This window comes from Paralichthys olivaceus, chromosome 3 (assembly GCF_024713975.1).
Source record: "Paralichthys olivaceus isolate ysfri-2021 chromosome 3, ASM2471397v2, whole genome shotgun sequence".
Classification (NCBI taxonomy): Eukaryota; Metazoa; Chordata; class Actinopteri; order Pleuronectiformes; family Paralichthyidae; genus Paralichthys; species Paralichthys olivaceus.
In genome coordinates this window covers 3,487,579-3,504,832 of record NC_091095.1, presented here as the reverse complement: position 1 = coordinate 3,504,832, position 17,254 = coordinate 3,487,579, and the positions used below count along the sequence as shown (strand labels likewise).

At 41.3% G+C, this 17,254-nt stretch overlaps 2 protein-coding genes across 12 annotated transcripts; one reads left to right on the top strand and one right to left on the bottom strand.

Annotated features, from left to right (window-relative positions):
• Positions 1–1,139: 1,139 nt before the first annotated feature.
• eef1db (eukaryotic translation elongation factor 1 delta b (guanine nucleotide exchange protein)) lies at positions 1,140–9,975 on the top strand. 10 transcript variants are annotated; one of them, XM_069521061.1, is made up of 10 exons: positions 1,317–1,473; positions 3,320–3,377; positions 6,107–6,224; positions 6,385–6,456; positions 7,227–7,289; positions 7,865–7,961; positions 8,668–8,774; positions 8,867–9,076; positions 9,173–9,367; positions 9,831–9,975. In XM_069521061.1, exons 3-10 carry the CDS (start codon positions 6,111–6,113, stop codon positions 9,867–9,869), a joined length of 897 nt encoding a protein of 298 aa, XP_069377162.1. In that variant the 5' UTR covers positions 1,317–1,473; positions 3,320–3,377; positions 6,107–6,110; the 3' UTR covers positions 9,870–9,975. The 10 variants fall into 10 exon arrangements, with proteins under 10 accessions (XP_069377173.1, XP_069377183.1, XP_019958148.2 ...); XM_069521050.1 differs by having other exon boundaries at positions 1,427–1,473; positions 3,304–3,377; XM_020102592.2 differs by lacking the exon at positions 1,317–1,473 and adding an exon at positions 4,353–5,642 and having other exon boundaries at positions 3,318–3,377.
• Positions 9,507–14,642, bottom strand: LOC109639225 (E3 ubiquitin-protein ligase TRIM65-like). Of its 2 annotated transcripts, none has more exons than XM_020102586.2 (9): positions 14,495–14,642; positions 13,175–13,524; positions 12,843–12,938; positions 12,306–12,539; positions 12,054–12,216; positions 11,899–11,940; positions 11,626–11,688; positions 11,112–11,350; positions 9,507–10,600 (listed from the first exon to the last, which is right to left on the bottom strand). In XM_020102586.2, the coding sequence occupies exons 2-9, from the start codon at positions 13,496–13,498 to the stop codon at positions 10,301–10,303; spliced, it is 1,461 nt and encodes a 486-aa protein (XP_019958145.2). In that variant the 5' UTR covers positions 13,499–13,524; positions 14,495–14,642; the 3' UTR covers positions 9,507–10,300. The 2 variants fall into 2 exon arrangements, with proteins under 2 accessions (XP_019958145.2, XP_019958146.2); XM_020102587.2 differs by having other exon boundaries at positions 12,054–12,213.
• Positions 14,643–17,254: the final 2,612 nt, after the last annotated feature.

Sequence of the window (17,254 nt, the reverse complement as noted above, 5' to 3'; positions counted from 1 at the left end):
AAAACACAGATGTGTTTCCTCAGGAACGATCAGTTTACAGAACTCGAGGGAGCTTGTTGTTCTTACTGTGGCTTTGAGCTTGTTGTTGCTTTGCAGCAAAGTGACTTTGTGTCGTAGTTTCTCAGGCTCATCAGCTGTTTCCTCATTAAACCGCTCAACAAATACTTTCAGCTCTTCTTTACTTTCATGCTTTTGAATCTTTGGTTAAAAGCTTGAAGTTATATAAATTCACCAGCACATTCAGATGTTCTTATGAGGCTGTTGTTCTTGCAGAGTAGAAAAAACTTCATTAATCATGTCACTGCATTAACAAACAGGTTGAAGATATACGGTGAAGTAATATTACAGCTCCAAAGTTACAAGTACGACGTATCATAAACGTACAGTTTAGTTGTACAGCACATTTCAACAACAAGGCAATTCAAAGTGTTTTAAGTAAAATAAAAAATGCATCATGACAAATTGTAAAAGCAACAGAAAACAATACAAAAGAACAATTTAAAAAGAAATGAATTCAAGGTTCAGATTAAGGTGAAAGGATCTAACGGCAGAAATTGAATACACAGTAATCCAAGTGATGTTCTCACTCGTGTGGCCCTTTATATTTAAATACTATATATTTACATTGGGAGTGGGTCCTCTCTGTGGAGGCCACCATGTTTTTACAGAAGCCCAGACCGGACAAACTAAACACCCTTTCAGTTTTTATGACAGCTGTAGTTTTTTAATTTAATATATCTATATATCTGTCTCTCTCTCTCTCTCTCTCTCTCTATACCTAATTATATTATATATCAACTGTCATCTATATAAGCTTCTCAAACATCCTAATAAATGTTTATTTTCAGTTCACACTTCATCCACATTGTACTGCATCTTAGTGATGTATGATGGGCACATATATATATATATATATATATATATTTATATATATATAAATAGATATATGATAGCAACATCACATTAATGATTCAAAATCTGACAGATCAGTCACCTCTCTCCCTCCTTTTCCTCCTTGTCCTCCTCCTCCTCTCACAGATCAGTCACCTCCGTTCTCCTCTGCTCCTTCCTCCTCCTCTCCTCTTCCTCCTCTCACAGATACGTCACCTCTGCTCTCCTCTGCCTCTTCCTCCTCCTCTCACAGGTCAGTCACCTCTGCTCTCTTCCTCCTTGTCCTCTTCCTCCTCTTCTTCCTCCTCCTCCTCCTCCTCTCCCTCCTCTTCCTCCTCTCACAGATACGTCACCTCTACTCTCTTCTTCCTCTTCCTCTCCCTCCTCTTCCTCCTCTCACAGATCAGGCACCTCTGCTCTCTCCCTCCTCTTCCTCCTCTCACAGATACGTCACCTCTGCTCTCCTCCTCCTCCTCTCACAGATCACTAACCTCTGCTCTCCTCCTCTTCCTCCTCCTCACTCTGCTGTAGGAACGCGTGTCGTCCACCGGCCTGGTTCTCCTCGGACTCAAACCCTGAACAGTAAGTAACCCAGCCTGACAGTCTGTGGTCCAGCGTGTGTCTCACTGCAGAGACTCGAACACGCGGTGTTGACGTGATAACAGGAGGATGTTCTGTGTTTTAACGATGAGCGGCGAACTCGGCTCGTGTTAGCCGCGGCTAGCAGGCGGCTAGCTGAACGGCACTGGCTAGCTAGTGCTAATGCTAACCGGCTCCGACGTCGTAAAAGGTTTAAAATAAAATAAAAAACAAAAGCGTGACGGTCAGATTTAAAACCAGCCACAGGAAGTGTCAACGTTATTATAGATGTTATTAATATACACGTGTCGTGTGAAGCTTCCGGTGACAGAGCTGCAGCGCAGCTAATTCAACACGCTGACAGAGCTAATGGTAATGCTAGCTAACATGATGACATGTTACCGAGTCACATCATACATGACGGAGGGTTCCTCGGGTCATCACACGTGTGTGAACTGTGGAGTGTCTTTGAATGAACATGTTTCAATCCTCCGCGTTCTGTCAACTCATTCATTTAAAGCTGAACAACAGTCCAACCCGTAAAGTGTCTTTATTTCCAAGTGAGATCTTTGATGCTTTCACCAGCATGAAGTCATGATTACATTCTCACATATCTGCAATAATATTCTACATTCCTCATGAAACAACGTGGACATAGTAAAGCAGCAGAACATAGATGAGGACAATAAGCAATAAGATAATTAATCTACATGTTTGAATCAACAAATCTGCTTTTCTCTGTTTGTCCTTGAAGATATAAAAGAGTAAATCCTGCTCCAGACAATATCGTTAACTTTTAACACGATTTCATTTGTGCTTTTTGTCAAATGCATGTTTTTAATGATATTTTCCTCACATGTCTCTCAGTCCTTCCCTGCTGTGTATAATCATAATTGCAAATATCACATATTACTCATTGAACACGACCCTTATCTAGATAAGCAGCACAATATAGATTGATTTATGGACAGGGACCAATTGATAATTAACATATATTTGGGTTTGACATAAAATCTAGAGATCTGAATCAGTAAACCTGTGATTTTTCTTCTCCAGGATTTATGCATGATTTGTAAAGTAATTTATTAAATTTTCCTTTAACATATTAAAGAGTAAAGCCTCCAGACTAGACAGTGTTCTTATTAATATCCATTTAAATTAAAACTGGCTGGAAAATCTCAGTTTCATCGATCCACATTTGGCGACTTTACCATGATCACACACTGGTTTATTTTGAGCTGATCCCACAGATACGGCCGTGCAGCCAGAAACATGAGTGCACCAAATGTGTGGCTAAAAATAGTTCCCAACAAATCAAATACACTATCACCACACACACACACACACACACACACACACACACACACACACACACACACACACTCATCTAAAAAACCGAGAGGTCGATAAGAGCAGCCACAGCAAACTAGCCTAGCCAGGGAATTGTTGGGAAATAAAATCGATAAAATGCGGCAAAATAATGCAGAGTCACATTACATCACATTTACTTTATTAACAGTAAATTAAAAGTGATGTTAACCCCCCCCCCCCCCCCCCCCCCCCCTTCATTACATTAATCTTGTTTAATATATATAAGTCTTGGATTTCTTCACATTCATCATCACCCAAAACTAAAGGCTTTATCTCCAGTTTTCAAATCTTTAACGCATAACTTCTTTCCTCTCATCTTGCATTCAGAATTTGACAAGTGAGTATTTCTTGAAACGTTTCCTTTTCTTTGAGTCTTTATTCACCGTGTCACATGTCCACTGTATTGACTCAGTTGTTTTTGTGAGGTGGTGATTGTTGAATTTCTATTTTAATGGCTTGCGGTTAACGGGATGAAAAGAACGTGTTGAGCATTTGACTTTGATGCTAGTTTGAGCTCAGCCACTCAACCAAGCAAGGTGAGTCAAGAGCTTGAATGTGTTTTTTAAAATAAACATTGAATACGAATGACTCCAAATTCATTTGAGTGGTTATTTGTGTTGATGCATCTCCTGTATTGCATCATGATTATGTCACGTCATACGAACCACAGCTTGCTCTTTATCTGGTTTGTTAACCGAGAACAGCAGAAGCTATTGAATCACTTACTTTGCATGTGTGAGCATGTCGGTGCTCATCAGTGATCCATCATCAGCTTGTGCTTTCTTCCTTTTTATTTAGACGTCTTTAATATTTTTTCTTTGGTCATTCGTGTCAAGATTTGTCAAATCTTGACATTCATTTAATATTTAAAGGATTGAAATATTTTTTTTTTTTTTTGCTCTGAATAATTTAAATGTTGCACAAGCAATGTCTTTCAATTTCTTTACGTTGTAAAGCCGTTGAGAAAACATAATTTAAATGTAATAATACCATAAAATAGAGCAAACGATGCAGATCTATTCTGATCCATTTGATGTACTCTGCAGGATAAGCAAAATTACAATTTTCAAATCAAGAGAGCTCCTTAAAAGGATGATGGATGTATTTATTGAAACGGTTCATGTTCATTTATCAGTGTCGGAACCCTGAACACAGGAAGTCCCAGTCCTCACTTTACAAGACGTGTCAGAGTTTAGAAGCATGTGTTTGTTTAGTTTGTCATTGAAGGTTATTGAAATCCACAAATGCCAGAGATTGCTGCACCGACTTGTATTTTTGGGTCTGTACCATGTTAGCTTATCTGGTTGCTCACTTGAGTTCATCTGCATGGATTTTTTTTTTATTTTGCTGCATGTGTTTTGCCTTGAATCATACAACCGGCTCTCTGAAAAGTGTCTGACACTAAAAAAAGATCAGTCCCTTTGTGTTTCTAATCCTTCCTGCGTCTCTCTAACTAATCCAAAAGCTTGTACCTGTTATTCTCTTTTTTTCCCCCCTTGCAACGGATCAAGGATGATGTCTAAGAAGACCCCCCAGTGTTCGGTGGCAGATCAGCCGGAGCACGATCAGCCTCAGGTGGACCGGTCCTCAAACGCAGCTCTGGGGTGTAGGAACAAGACTGAATCAGGTCAGAGAAACGGAGAGACGGCGTCCTCTTCCCCGGAGAGTGGCAGCATGAACGGAGACGGGAAGCGCAGCGGCAAGAGCCGCCGCCGCAAGAAACGTTCATCTAATCCTGAGAGCAGCGCTGAAGAGAAGGTCAGCAGCAAGACCAAGGCCGAAGTGAAGCCGGAGAAAAAGGCCAGGCAGGCATCTGAGCCCCGTGCCGGTCTGATTGGGCTGCAGTCCGAGTGTGCCAATGTGTGGTTTGAGCGCAGCATCTACGAGCGGGCCGAGAGCCTCTATCAGTGCTGGTTGGCGGGTTCTTCCAATGGGACCACCCAGTCAAACCGGTCACCTCCGGCCCCGAGCAAACACTCAAACTCTCCGTCAACTGCGGCTCCATCTTTCTCTGGACCGGTTTGCCGCCACAGCGATCAGGTGGCCTGTCACCATGTTGTTGAGGACGTGTGGGTGAACAAGACGACCTTCGACCGAGCAGAACATCGCTTTGTTGAAGAATCTGTGCAGCCGTCCGTTCCAAACTCTCTGGACCTCCCATCCCCACCCGAGCGCTCCATCGCATCAAGAACCCCCGACGAAGGATATCAATCTCTGGCGCCGACCCCTGCAACCCCTGTCCTCCAGCAGGCAGCCGTCACACCAACCAGTCGACAGTCGATTAACGGACTGCCTCGCTTCCCGGTGGAGTTGCTCAGAGAGGTGTGGCTGGAGAAACCACTGTATGACCGCGCTGAAGCAGCCTTCTACCAGAATCTGTACGGCAACAATTCCTCTAAGCGCTCCAGCTGCGCCTCCTCATCCAGAAATGGCGAGCATCCTCAAAGCCTTGTAGAAGAGGAAGAGGAGGAGGAAGCGGTGGTGGTGGAGGAGGAGGTAGTGGAGGAAAAACGTGTGGTCCAGCCGGGCAAAGCGGAAATCTTTCATGCCTTGCACCCGATTCAAGAAGAAGAGGAGCCAGCTGAGGTCCCGGAGAAGGAAGAAGTATCGGGGGTAGGGGGAGTCTGCTACTTTCTTCACCCGGACAACGAGCGGGTGTGGCTGGACAAGTGGCGGTATGATGCCGCAGAGAGCCGTTTCCATGGCTACAGTGGAGATAAAGCCGTGGTGGTGGAGAAGAAGGGTCGGAGGCCAGAAGCGGACGCCTCATCAGTTGCCTCCACGGCCCCACTGAGGGACAAGTATGACCGAACTGGGAGAATGGAGCCGACGTTACAGTTCATCCTTGTTTGATTTCCTCTTTATGCCATCGTGTGTTTCCCCTTTTTATTTATTTTTAATGCGTGAGTTTTATTTCTCTTTGTACATCTTGTGTTTTGTTTTTTCATTCGTCTCGGTTCATTCATTCTTTATTGCATTATTTGTTTTTAATCTTCTCGAATGACTGTTTGTACGAATCATTGTTGTGTTTTGCCAACTTTACCTTTTTCAAGGTTTCATTTTTAAAGTTGTGTTGGAATGTTCTTTTTGTTTAGACCATAGAATATATAATAATTGTAAGATTGTGAATATAGTATTATAATATAGTTAACACTTTAAGTATAATTCATAGAAATATTAATATATTTCTCTTTTCTTTTTCCCTGACTTCCTGTGTCCTGTTCAAACTTCCCTCTTTTGTCCTTCCTCACTCTTTCCGCTGTAGCACGATGAGCTTAGTCGACTTTCTGGCCCAGGAGAAGATCTGGTTTGACAAACCTCGCTATGACGAGGCAGAGAGACGCTTCTATGAACGCATGAACGGCTCCTCACAACCAGCACAGGTATAAAACACAACAAGGATTCTTTGTATTGTTTTATCTTTTATTCCATGCTTTCATTTTAAAGAACACTGACATTTCATTTCCATAAACTAGAAAAACTAAGTTCTTAGACTTTAGACATTAAGTTCCAAATATAATTATTGTGTTTATTTGCTTCTAGGATGCTGGAGCGAACAGCATTCTGCAGGACATCGCACGGGCTCGAGAAAACATCCAGAAATCTCTCGCTGGAGTAAGTTTCCTTGATGTTTTGTTCATAACTTTCTTAGCTCACATTTTCCAGTCTGAGTATTTAGACCCCACCTGCAGACGTAATTTTATTAGATCATCCTGCACCTAGTTTTATTGTGACTGTGCTACAGAGAAGATGAATCACAGCACGTAACCGTGGAGAGATCATGTAGAAATCCTATAACCACGTTAGTGACACACTGAAAATGCTTCTTCTCATTTTACCTCATTCTCTCGTGACAAAGTCGTGTTGCTTAATTTTACTTTTACATTTTTTCACACTAAGTTGTGTAATTTCACCGGTGGGTCTTTACAGTGAGTGTTAGTGCTACGTGTCTTTGACTTTCTTCAGTTGCTCGTGAAACCAGGTCTTTCTCTTTCTTTCTTTTTTTCCACGACATTGACCTTTCAAAGTCGGATAAGAGGCAGATAAGTTGTGTAGTTGGTGTGTTAACCCATTAAAGTCCATGAAGGAGTTTTATAATTTCCTTTGCAGCGCTGACGGAACCATCTGAGCTGGTTTTTCATGTTCGTTTCTAAGTTGAAGAAGAGGAGCTCTGTCTTTTGAGTATGTTTCTAGTACGATCTTTCTCCACAACCCTCCATCTCTGTTATTCCTTTGCTTTTCCCTCTTCATGTTCTCGTCTACATCGTTCCTTCATCATGTACTTTACTCAGTTTGCTCCTCTTCCCTCCTTTTCCCTGGAATTTTCCTTTTTCACACCTGAAACCCTCCCTCCCTCCCTCCCTCCCTCCCTCCACCCACCCCAGCTCAAGACAACACTGTGTCAGAGAGAGTCTGCTCAACCTTCCATGAGCCAACACCCAAAGTTTGTAAGTGCCAGCAAACCTCGTGTGTCACGGGACGCTTCTCCGCTGCCAAACACTTTGTCCGTACTCGACTTTGAGTTCACTAGAGTTCAACTTTAGATGACGTTTCTGTGTGGAGTGTTGTAGATGCAGACTAATGCAGACTGTTGTAAATGAGGATGGACGACGCGCCTTTGCTTCCTCACCCTGCACGAAAATGAAGCCGGAATATCTCACTCTGAAAAATCAAAATTTGAACAGACATTTAAATTGGGGGGGGGTGGGGTTTATGGCGTGTACTGCAGCCCACCACCAGGGGGGAATGCTTTGGCTTCACATTTGGAAGCTGTCATGTCGCCCATCTTTTATTTACAGTTGCTTACACAGATGAAGTTGCTGCTTTATCACCCTTGTATTTCTGTCAGGGTCTGTCCACAGCTGCTGTTGCTACCGTCTGGCTGTAGAAGGACTCTGGCTGTGTGTTTACACTTTAGGTTTAACACTCCTGGGTTTGACAGAGGTACTAATTCTGTGGTTTGGTCATTAAGTGTTTTTCTCTCTGTATTAATCTTCTTTGTCTTTGTGTGTTTTTCGTGCAGAGCACCACCAGCAGCACCAGCGGTGCAGCAGCTGATCAAGGAGAAATCATCTCTCGCATCAACAGCCTGGAGCTGGAGAACCAGAGCCTACACAAAGGTGGGTGTGTTTATTCTCTGTATCCGTGTGACGGTAACATGTGGATATTATTAGATTCTAACATCTGTAATCATATAACATAGCGGTGCTTTTATGACCAACAGCATAAGAACCAAAGTGATTTCTCTTATAATGAAATGGGGAAAAAAAGAATCTTCATATTTCAGAAGCTTTGGTTATTTTACTTAAATGATTTACAGGATTAATTATCGATCAACAAATAACATTTAACTTTCAGGGAAAACAAATAAGTTTCAGTAAATGTTGCTTCTATATTTTCAGATTGTTTTATCCAGTGCATCTTGGTTTTGTTTCTATCACTGCTTCCTGTTCCTCAGTAGAAATCATTTTTTTGTTTCATTCATCATTCTTTAAAAAATATAAAACTGGATCTTTTGGTTTGCTGATAAAAATCTTTTGTTATAATCTGTGTTTATGCTAGTGGACAAATAACCAACAAGGAAATGTTTATTTTACAGAATAAAGGTAAAATTAATATTTTCTTAATTCAAGTATATGTGGCTGAATGAATTATCTTTTTATTTATGGTTATTTACAATAAAGCTTTTAAAAACTCGAGCCTCAATTGCATTTTGACATCTTAGGAATCAGTAATACATTTTCTTTTTAATATATCGGCCTTGAGCCCAAAAAATCCTTTGTGTCGGGCTCTACGTGAAACTCTGGTTTGACTCTGTCTCTTCAGTGGTCGACGACTTGCGAGCGGCTCTTTCCAAACTAGAATGTCGAGTAGCAGTTCTGGAGAAGTCTCCTGGGACCCCGGCTCCTGCTCCGTCAGTCCCCTACACAAACGTGAGTTTTAACAACTTTAATAATCGTTTCCATTACTTCAGCAGCAGAAAAGTGACTGTAGCGATCTGAGTAAACAAGGTGTCTCCTTCTAGGGCACTTCGGTCCAGCAGAAGACCAGCGCCCCAGTTAAAGAGGAAGACGATGATGAAGACGACGATGACGACGACATTGACCTGTTCGGCAGCGACGACGATGAAGAGGCAGAGAATCTGAAACAACAGAGATTGAAAGAGTACACGGAGAAGAAGGCCAAGAAGCCCACCATCATCGCCAAGTCCTCCATCTTATTGGATGTCAAACCTGTAAGACTCTTCTGATTTACTCAAGATGTGTGTTGAAGAAGTGTTGACACATCTTCCACTCACTGACCCTCTGTCCTCCTCCCCTGTGTTTTGCAGTGGGACGATGAGACGGACATGGGGAAGCTTGAGGAGTGTGTGCGCTCGGTCCAGGCTGACGGTTTGTTATGGGGCACATCCAAGCTGGTTCCCGTGGGTTACGGCATCAAGAAGCTCCAGATTGCGTGTGTGGTGGAGGACGACAAGGTGGGAACCGATTTGTTGGAGGAGGAGATCACCAAGTTTGAAGACTTTGTAAGTAGTTATTTTTATTTTATTGTGATCTACTTAGGTAGAAATGCTTGAGATGTCATCGTCTGAAAGGAGATATTTTGTAAAAAAGAAGGTTGTGTGGAGTTTTTTTTTGAAGAACTGAGGAGATAAAAACTCAAAGTGTTTGTCAACTTGTTTATTATGGTTGAAATTAAGACACTTGGGTTTTACAGGCAGGTTAAAACTAAAACTGAACATTTGAACCTTCAGCAGGATCATATTTCTCTGCATTAGACAACCTGGAGTTAGGCGTTTTCCTATTTAACCGGAAAATACACACGTTGATTCTGCGTCACAGGCACAGTCGGTACATTGCTGCTAAAATGAGACACAAACTAAAAGTTTATACTGTAAAACCTGAAGCAACTTCACAGTTTTGAAACAAATGTTTTTACTGTTACAGTTAAAATCTTGTCTCATCAGTTCCCTCTTCACTCTTTTTCAGATCCAGAGTGTCGATGTAGCTGCTTTCAACAAGATCTAATCCCAGTCTGTCTTTTTTTTCTGTTTCCCGTCTGTCATCACGCCTTGTTTCTCTGCTGATTTGTGTCAACGGTTAATAATAATAAAAATCCAACTCGAGCACTAAAGCTACTGTTGTGTCTGGTGTTTTTCTCACAGGTTGTATCAGACCAGTTTACCCAAACATGAAAACATTTATCTTTGCCTGTTGGCGGAAAACAAGCAAATAATTGTTTTGGTCTGTTTCCATCACAATAGAATTAAGGTGAAAATAAAAATAAAATGTCTTTCTAAAGACAGAAACTATTCCTCCTCTTTCTACTGAGGCATGAACCCTGATGTATAAATATTGAAGTCTGCGGATTGTTCAGAAAACATCTGTGATGGTCCGACATGAAGCAAATGGCACAGCTGTCAGTCAGTGCAGCATCAAGTGTTAATAAAGTGACAGTTTCAGTCCACAGTGCAGAGGGTGATGGTAGACTGGGATCCCAGCCACGCCGCAGGGTAGAGGGGCAGGTCGAACTTGGTGTTCACTCTGTGCAGGAGGACGACTCCTCCGGGCGTCACCGTGTAGAAGCAGATCAGTCCGGCGTCGTGGTCCAGAAACACCCCGACTCTGCGGGGCAGCGAGCCGGAAGCAACCGCCAACGCCTGCTTCTCTTTTCCATGGCAGAAGGTGAAGGAGGAGGAGCCACAGCAAAGACCCCATGAGAGGAAGTTGTGTCCCAGTCTGCAGTTGTCAGATGATCCCTGACGACAGAGAGTCAAAGATTAAATCTGACACATGACGAGAGATGAAACAAACTTAAAAAGAGTTTGGTGGTGTGTCTGAATAAGGAGAATGTTTCTTCTACTCTGGTGAAGAACTGTCACAGCACCAACTGTTAGAATCAGCTCCAGCAAGAGTGAAGCTGAACTGTAGATCAGTTAAAAAGACGAAGAAGTTAATAAAAACCAGAGTTTATCTCCAATATTCAGCAGGAAACTTTTAAAACGTGAAGAATTCTAAACAGAGTTTGGTGTACACAGTATTTCTGGTTCAGGAAGCAGAGGATCATGGGTAATGTTGCCAGTTCAGTGAGGGGAACTAAACAGTCAGAGCTCAACACATAGGCAGACACAGAGCCTGATAGAATCATTCACTGACTGCAGAGGGCGCTGTTGCTCAGTAAAAAAATCGCATCATGTTGCATTAAACACATTTTTAGATTATTTTACCAAATTCCTCTAAAAACAATAAAGTGGACAGAAAACCAAATACCTTTCTTTCAATGTCCTCGTACGTGAGCCCCAGCACCACCTCTCTTCCGTCCCACTCCGCCTCCCAGTAGCTGCGGCCCCGCAGCCCTTCACGGCACAACACCTGGCACCAGGTGTCGAAGCGATCGGGGTGATCCGGGTACGACTGAAGTTCTCCGGTTCGACGGACCACACGGTTCCCTTCGGTCAGAGAGAGCTCCCTGTGAGCCGTGAACAGGTCCAAAGACAGAGAACAGAAATCTGCCAGGAAGAAAAACAGAAACTTACTCTTCATTTGTTTTTCATACAATCGATTCAGTAAAACACAGAAAAGAGAAGATAAAATAATAAAATACTGAATAAAAGGAGAAGATAAAACCAGAGGTGAAAAGTATTTAAGGGAAAATGATTCTCAGGGTGTAAAAAAAGTACACGATCAAATAAATAAAACAATAAATAAAGCAGATATAAATAGAGAGAATAAATAAAATCGATTAAAGCTAAAGCATCTGGTTGATGACACTGGTCTGACTCACATTGAAGGAGTTCACTTCTGTTGTTCAGAGCGGGGCCGACTGGAGATTTACAAGATTCTGCTGCTGCAGGAGTAAAACAAACAAAAAAAAATCATTTGAAATGGTTTTAACTGAACATGAATCACGACTGAACGAGCAGTGAGAAGAAAAACAGAAACTGACGATCTACAGAAAGTGTTTGTCTGGTGAACGTTACAGCAGCTACCGCACATTTCCATTCTAAATCATTTTACATGATGAAATATCTTTTTTCCTTTTTAAAGATTCACTTACCTTCGTCGACCTTTTTCATCTGCAGGATGTTCACAGATTTCACTGTGAAAACACCGAGACAGAACTTTACCCAGTGACGCCTGAGAGGAGCTGCATGTGCTTGTTTGTCCCAACATTTAAAATCAAGTGTGACATTCAGATGAATATAAACCGACCTGCAGAGGTGATACTTGGGAATTCTCTGTGATACAGACTCAGCAGCTGGTCTTTCAGGTCGGAGATGGCTCGTCTCACAGGCCCGAAGGAAACATGCGGACAGACCGTCAGAGAGATGTTTGCTCCTGCAACATCTGGACTGAGGTCAGACTGACACATCTGCTGCAGATGATACGGCAGCAGCAGTCAGAGCTGAACTCAAACACGAGAAGATAATAACAACCCACTCAAAGATGTGTTTCCAACATCACCTGTGAGATCAGCTGTCGGTCGTGACTGCGTGAAAGTCTCTCCAGCTCAGCGTCTCTCCTCCTCATCTCTGAGATCTGCTGCTCCAGACGCTGCACCTGGTTCTCCGCTCGAGCCACTTCAGCCTTCTCCTGAGCTCGGATCAGCTCCTTCATCTCGACGCGGCGACGCTCCACGAACTCCAGCAGCTCGGAGAAGATCTTGCTGCTGTCCTTCACTGCAGCTTTGGCCTGACGCTGAGGAAACAAACACGCACACTCAGTATATTTCATCGGCAGTGAAAGGTTTTTATACGATAAGAAGAAAAGAAAAAGAAACGTCTGCTCTTCCATTTCATCATATCCATTTTCAGGTGTATTCTTATGGAGATGAGATTATTGTTGAACTAAACTAATTACTTAAATGAAGTATTACAGGCGACATGAAGCCCAATGAAAGCGATGTGTGTTCGTGAGGATGCAGCAGAAGACGATGAAGTCACAGGCAGCAGAGAGTAATATTTAAATGCACAGGTACAGTCAGCGTCTCTTTCTACTCACAGACAATGAAAGCTGACTTTGTTTCAGCTGCTGAAGCTCCACCTCCCTCTCTTGGATTTGTGCCGCGAGACGTCTCCGTGTGTTTCCCACAAGCTTCTGGAGCAGCAACGAGACATGACATGAAACCACTTTATTACATCGGAGAAATATCATTTCATAATGATGACTGTTTTTTCTACAAATCAGCTACCAGTTGTTTGGAAGTAATATTCCCACGACGTTATAAAAAATCTGTTGTCGAGTAATTTTACACACACAATAAATACTTTTTTTTTAATCTGAAGAGGAAACAACAGCTAAGAATCAGTTGTGAGTTGCTTCAGCTGCCTCACCTCTCCGTCAGTCCTCTCAGGACGAACTGAAGACACATCGAAGGTGGGGTGCTCGAAGCCTTGGCTCTCGTACAGAGGAGGAGCCGAGGGGATTGGGCTCAGCTGGACGGAGCTGAGTTTCTGCAGCATCTCCACGAGCAGCGTGTTCCTGCCCAGCTTGGGTCTGGGACTGAACGAGGCTCTGCATTGTGGACAGCTGTACACGGACTGACGGTCCCAGTGGCTCGTCAGGCAGCTCATGCAGTAGCTGTGGCCACACGGGACGGTGACTGGATCTCTGAGCAGTTCCAGACAGATGGAGCAGGTGAAGCTGTCGGGGTTCATGCTGAGAGGAGCCTGAGCTGTGGGAGCTGGAGGAAACAAAGAGAAGGAAGATGGAACAAATGGAAACACGCCATCGTGGCTGTGAATGTTTTTTATATAATATGAACTGAACAAAGTTAGTAGTAAAGTTCTCTATGAAATTTCTTCTGTAAAAAATCTTATTTACAGAGTTTACATTGTAGATATTATTGCAATTTCTAATCCCCTTATGTTTTCACTGCATTTCTTATTTCTTTTATCCCCTCTGCTGCTGAAACACAGAAGATGATTTTAACAAAGATGATGTGATGTAAATTATTGGATGAATTATAAGATACAGGTTTCTGCAGAGGTTAGAGACGCATTTAAACATGTTTCTTTAGTGGTGAGAATATATGAACATAAATACGATCATTTGAATGTTAATTTCCTGAATTTTATCCTTCCAGTGTTTTCCCACTGTTATTTTAACCCTAGTATCTAAAATAATAATTAAATATGATTATATATATTAAGGGGAGACGAGTACTTGTAACAACATTAAATGTTGACGATCAAACAAGGGACAGTTCTGTATAAAAGGAAAAACAAACTTTATCCAACTCGATCACTTCTCTGTTTGCTGCAGTGATTTCTGATTTCTGTAATAAAACTATGTAATGATTCAAATGTTTTTGTTTCCTGTATCATTGTGTATGAATCCGATCCTGAATCTTTTATCTTTAAATCACTCAAACAGACTTTCATGCACCATTTTCATGTAATGGAACAAGTGTGTGACGGTTTGTTGTATTTTAATTCTAGAAGCGATTAACAGGCTGATGATCTTTGAGACCTTTAAGCTAGTTTTCATGTGATCGATGGTTTTCAGCTTAGATTCGTATTTATATTCGATTCCTCAACTTTTAAAAATCATTATAGGGAAACTAGCAAAACATCTTTAGCATCTTTAGCATCACAAACCAAAACAACACGAGACTTAAGAGAAGCGAAGAGACGAAGAGGAAGTTCACTGACCGGAAGCTGAGCAGCAGAGTCCGTCCTCCTTTACGTTATATTAACACATTTATTTATAACATAAATTAAATATATATAAGTGTAATTTGTGACTGAGAGTCAGAGACTGTCTGGAGACAGACACAGGCGGAAGCAGGAAGTAGGAGCCGGAAAAGGAAACCGAAGAAGAAGGTGAGGAAACAGCTCAGTTTGAGTTTCACTGCCCCCTGCTGGTGAAAGTACAGAATTACAAAGACCAGTGTTTATCTTTTATTATAAATTTAATTAAATTGACTAAAAACAATGAATGAATTTGTTTAAAATAAAATAAAAAAAGATAAATGATCTGAATTCGTTAGGTTTTAATTCCAGTTAATCGTTTTTCACAAACCTGTGAACTGCAGTAACTGATTCTGTATTTTTAAACATATTTATTCAATTCTACTTATTATTCAAGTGTTAAATTCTTAATACATTCAATTATTTCTTCATTTATCAAAGTATTTCTACATTAATACAGTTCTACATTTATTTATTTATGTTATTCTTAATATACTCATTTATTTCTACTTGTATTTATTTCTACAAGCATTTTTTAATTTCAACATTTATTTATAAATGTATTTATTTTCCCCACACATATTTTATTTATTAATTTCGACATTTTTTAACTACTTTAAATTTATTTAATCATTTCAACAAGTATTTATTCATATATTTATATATTCATACATTTATTTATCACATTTTTCATTAATCATCTATTCATTTATTTCCATATTTGTTTATTTATCTCTACATGTATCTGTTTATTTATTAATACTTTTATTCATCTATTTATGTATCTCTACATTTATATATTCATTCATTAATACTCTTGTTCATCTATTTATTTATTTCCGTTATTTATTTATTTTTTCTGTGTTAATTCAGTCTAAAGCCGGATTGTTTATAAGATTAAAGGTTTGAACTGTTGTGTTTTGCACTGTCACTGTTCTCAGCAGCAGATAAATCGTTTGCTTTGCTGTGATGGACGTGAACAAGTTCATCAGTTATTTACCTTTAAAGACCTTCTTGTCCACATTGGTTCAAACGTTAAGTCTCAATGTTCATTGTGGACTTTGGAAACAGAAACTGATTAAAAAGAAAAAGATCTTACCTCACAGTCCATTAGCAAATGTCCAGGAGGAAGATGTTGACGATAATTAAACACATTTTTCTTTTCTTAATAACTTCTCTTGTCCACTAGATGGAACTATGTCTATGATATTCAGGAGTTCTCTCTGCATCGCAGTCATCACACACCACTCAGAGAAATACCCACGACTCAAAGGAGCTGGTGGATGTTAGAACAAGTGGAGGGTGTGGTGAGGACATATAACATTCAATCATGTCTCCCTTTGAATCCTTTGAGGAAAAAACATTAAATGAAACCACAGTGGGGATGAAAGTGCAGAATATTCTGTGGTGAGACTGAAGACTGAAGACTGCGTCCCCTTCACCTCATTTAACGCACAGATGAAAGTTACATCTGAGTCTCAGTTTGCTGGTCAATCTACCGTGAAATGTCCTCAGAGGAATATAAAGTCTGAGACGTACCTCAGAGAGAAATTAACTTTATATAGAACCTTTAAAAACAGTTATTACAAAGAGATTAACATGAAATGTGAAACACACTGAGACCTTTACTGTTTTATTTATTTGTTTGTGGGGCGCTTGATTATTTTTAGCCGGAACCTGAGGGAACCCACCTAATGGAGAGGAGAAGAAAAAATAATAATGTGTTTAGTCTAATTCAGGCTTTTCCCTGTTGTGACAAAAATAATCCCTCGCTCTGCTCCGGTGGGGAATCTGAATAAGATGCTGAGAACAAATGAAGGAATTCTATCACTCTGACAGGTTTCCTCTTCTGCCCTGAAGAGAAATAGAAGCTTTAAAGCCTGAGAAGTGCTTTTAACTGAGTTACCGTTTGTGCACTGGAGCCCTCGAGGCTGAAGTTGCCACAGTTAACAGCCTGTGTGTCTGATTATCCGTCCCCGCGTCCTGCAGCTCCAGCATCCTGGTTTGAAAGGCCCCTCTTTGACAGCCTCATCCCCGTGAAGGAGGCCCCCGTCTGGGCTTTGAGAGGCTGCAGTTGCTCCCTGGCTGACACATGGATGGATGGATGAGGGAAAGACGATGTGCATATTCCCTCTCTCGACCAGTCATGAGTGAACAAAAGACAGAAGTCAAAGGGAGACGATGGCGCTGGAGCAATTACTGTCTGAGAAGGGGGGGGGGGGGGGGGGAAGAAGAATAATGAAGGAAAGGAAGGAAAACCACAAGGGGAGCCCAGAAGAAGAAATAAACATATAAACACAAAAACCTTTTCTCTCTTAAATTCTGTAAGTTTTTCTTTCTTCCATATATTTCTACACGCAGCATCTACTGCACTCCTTCTCTGGTACTTTGTTTTGGTAGTTTTACTACTGTCTACAGTTGATTGATTGATTGATTCCACAGAATTATTGACAGATTAAGATAAAGCTAAGCTGATTGATTTGGCCTGTATCTTTCTGTATGGAGCTGCCAGGGGTGAGATTTTGTCTGAGTATCTCTCTCCATCAGTGTTTCCATCCATCTCTCAGTAAAGTGTTGTGTTGCTGTCGTCGTCCTCGTCAGCAGCAGCAGCAGCAGCAGCAGCAGCAGCTCTGATGATTAGTTTTTCAGTGTGTGCATGAAGCTGATTTGAGGCTGATTGGTTCAACACTTTCCTCTCAGGTCGTCTTTCTCTGCCTCTCA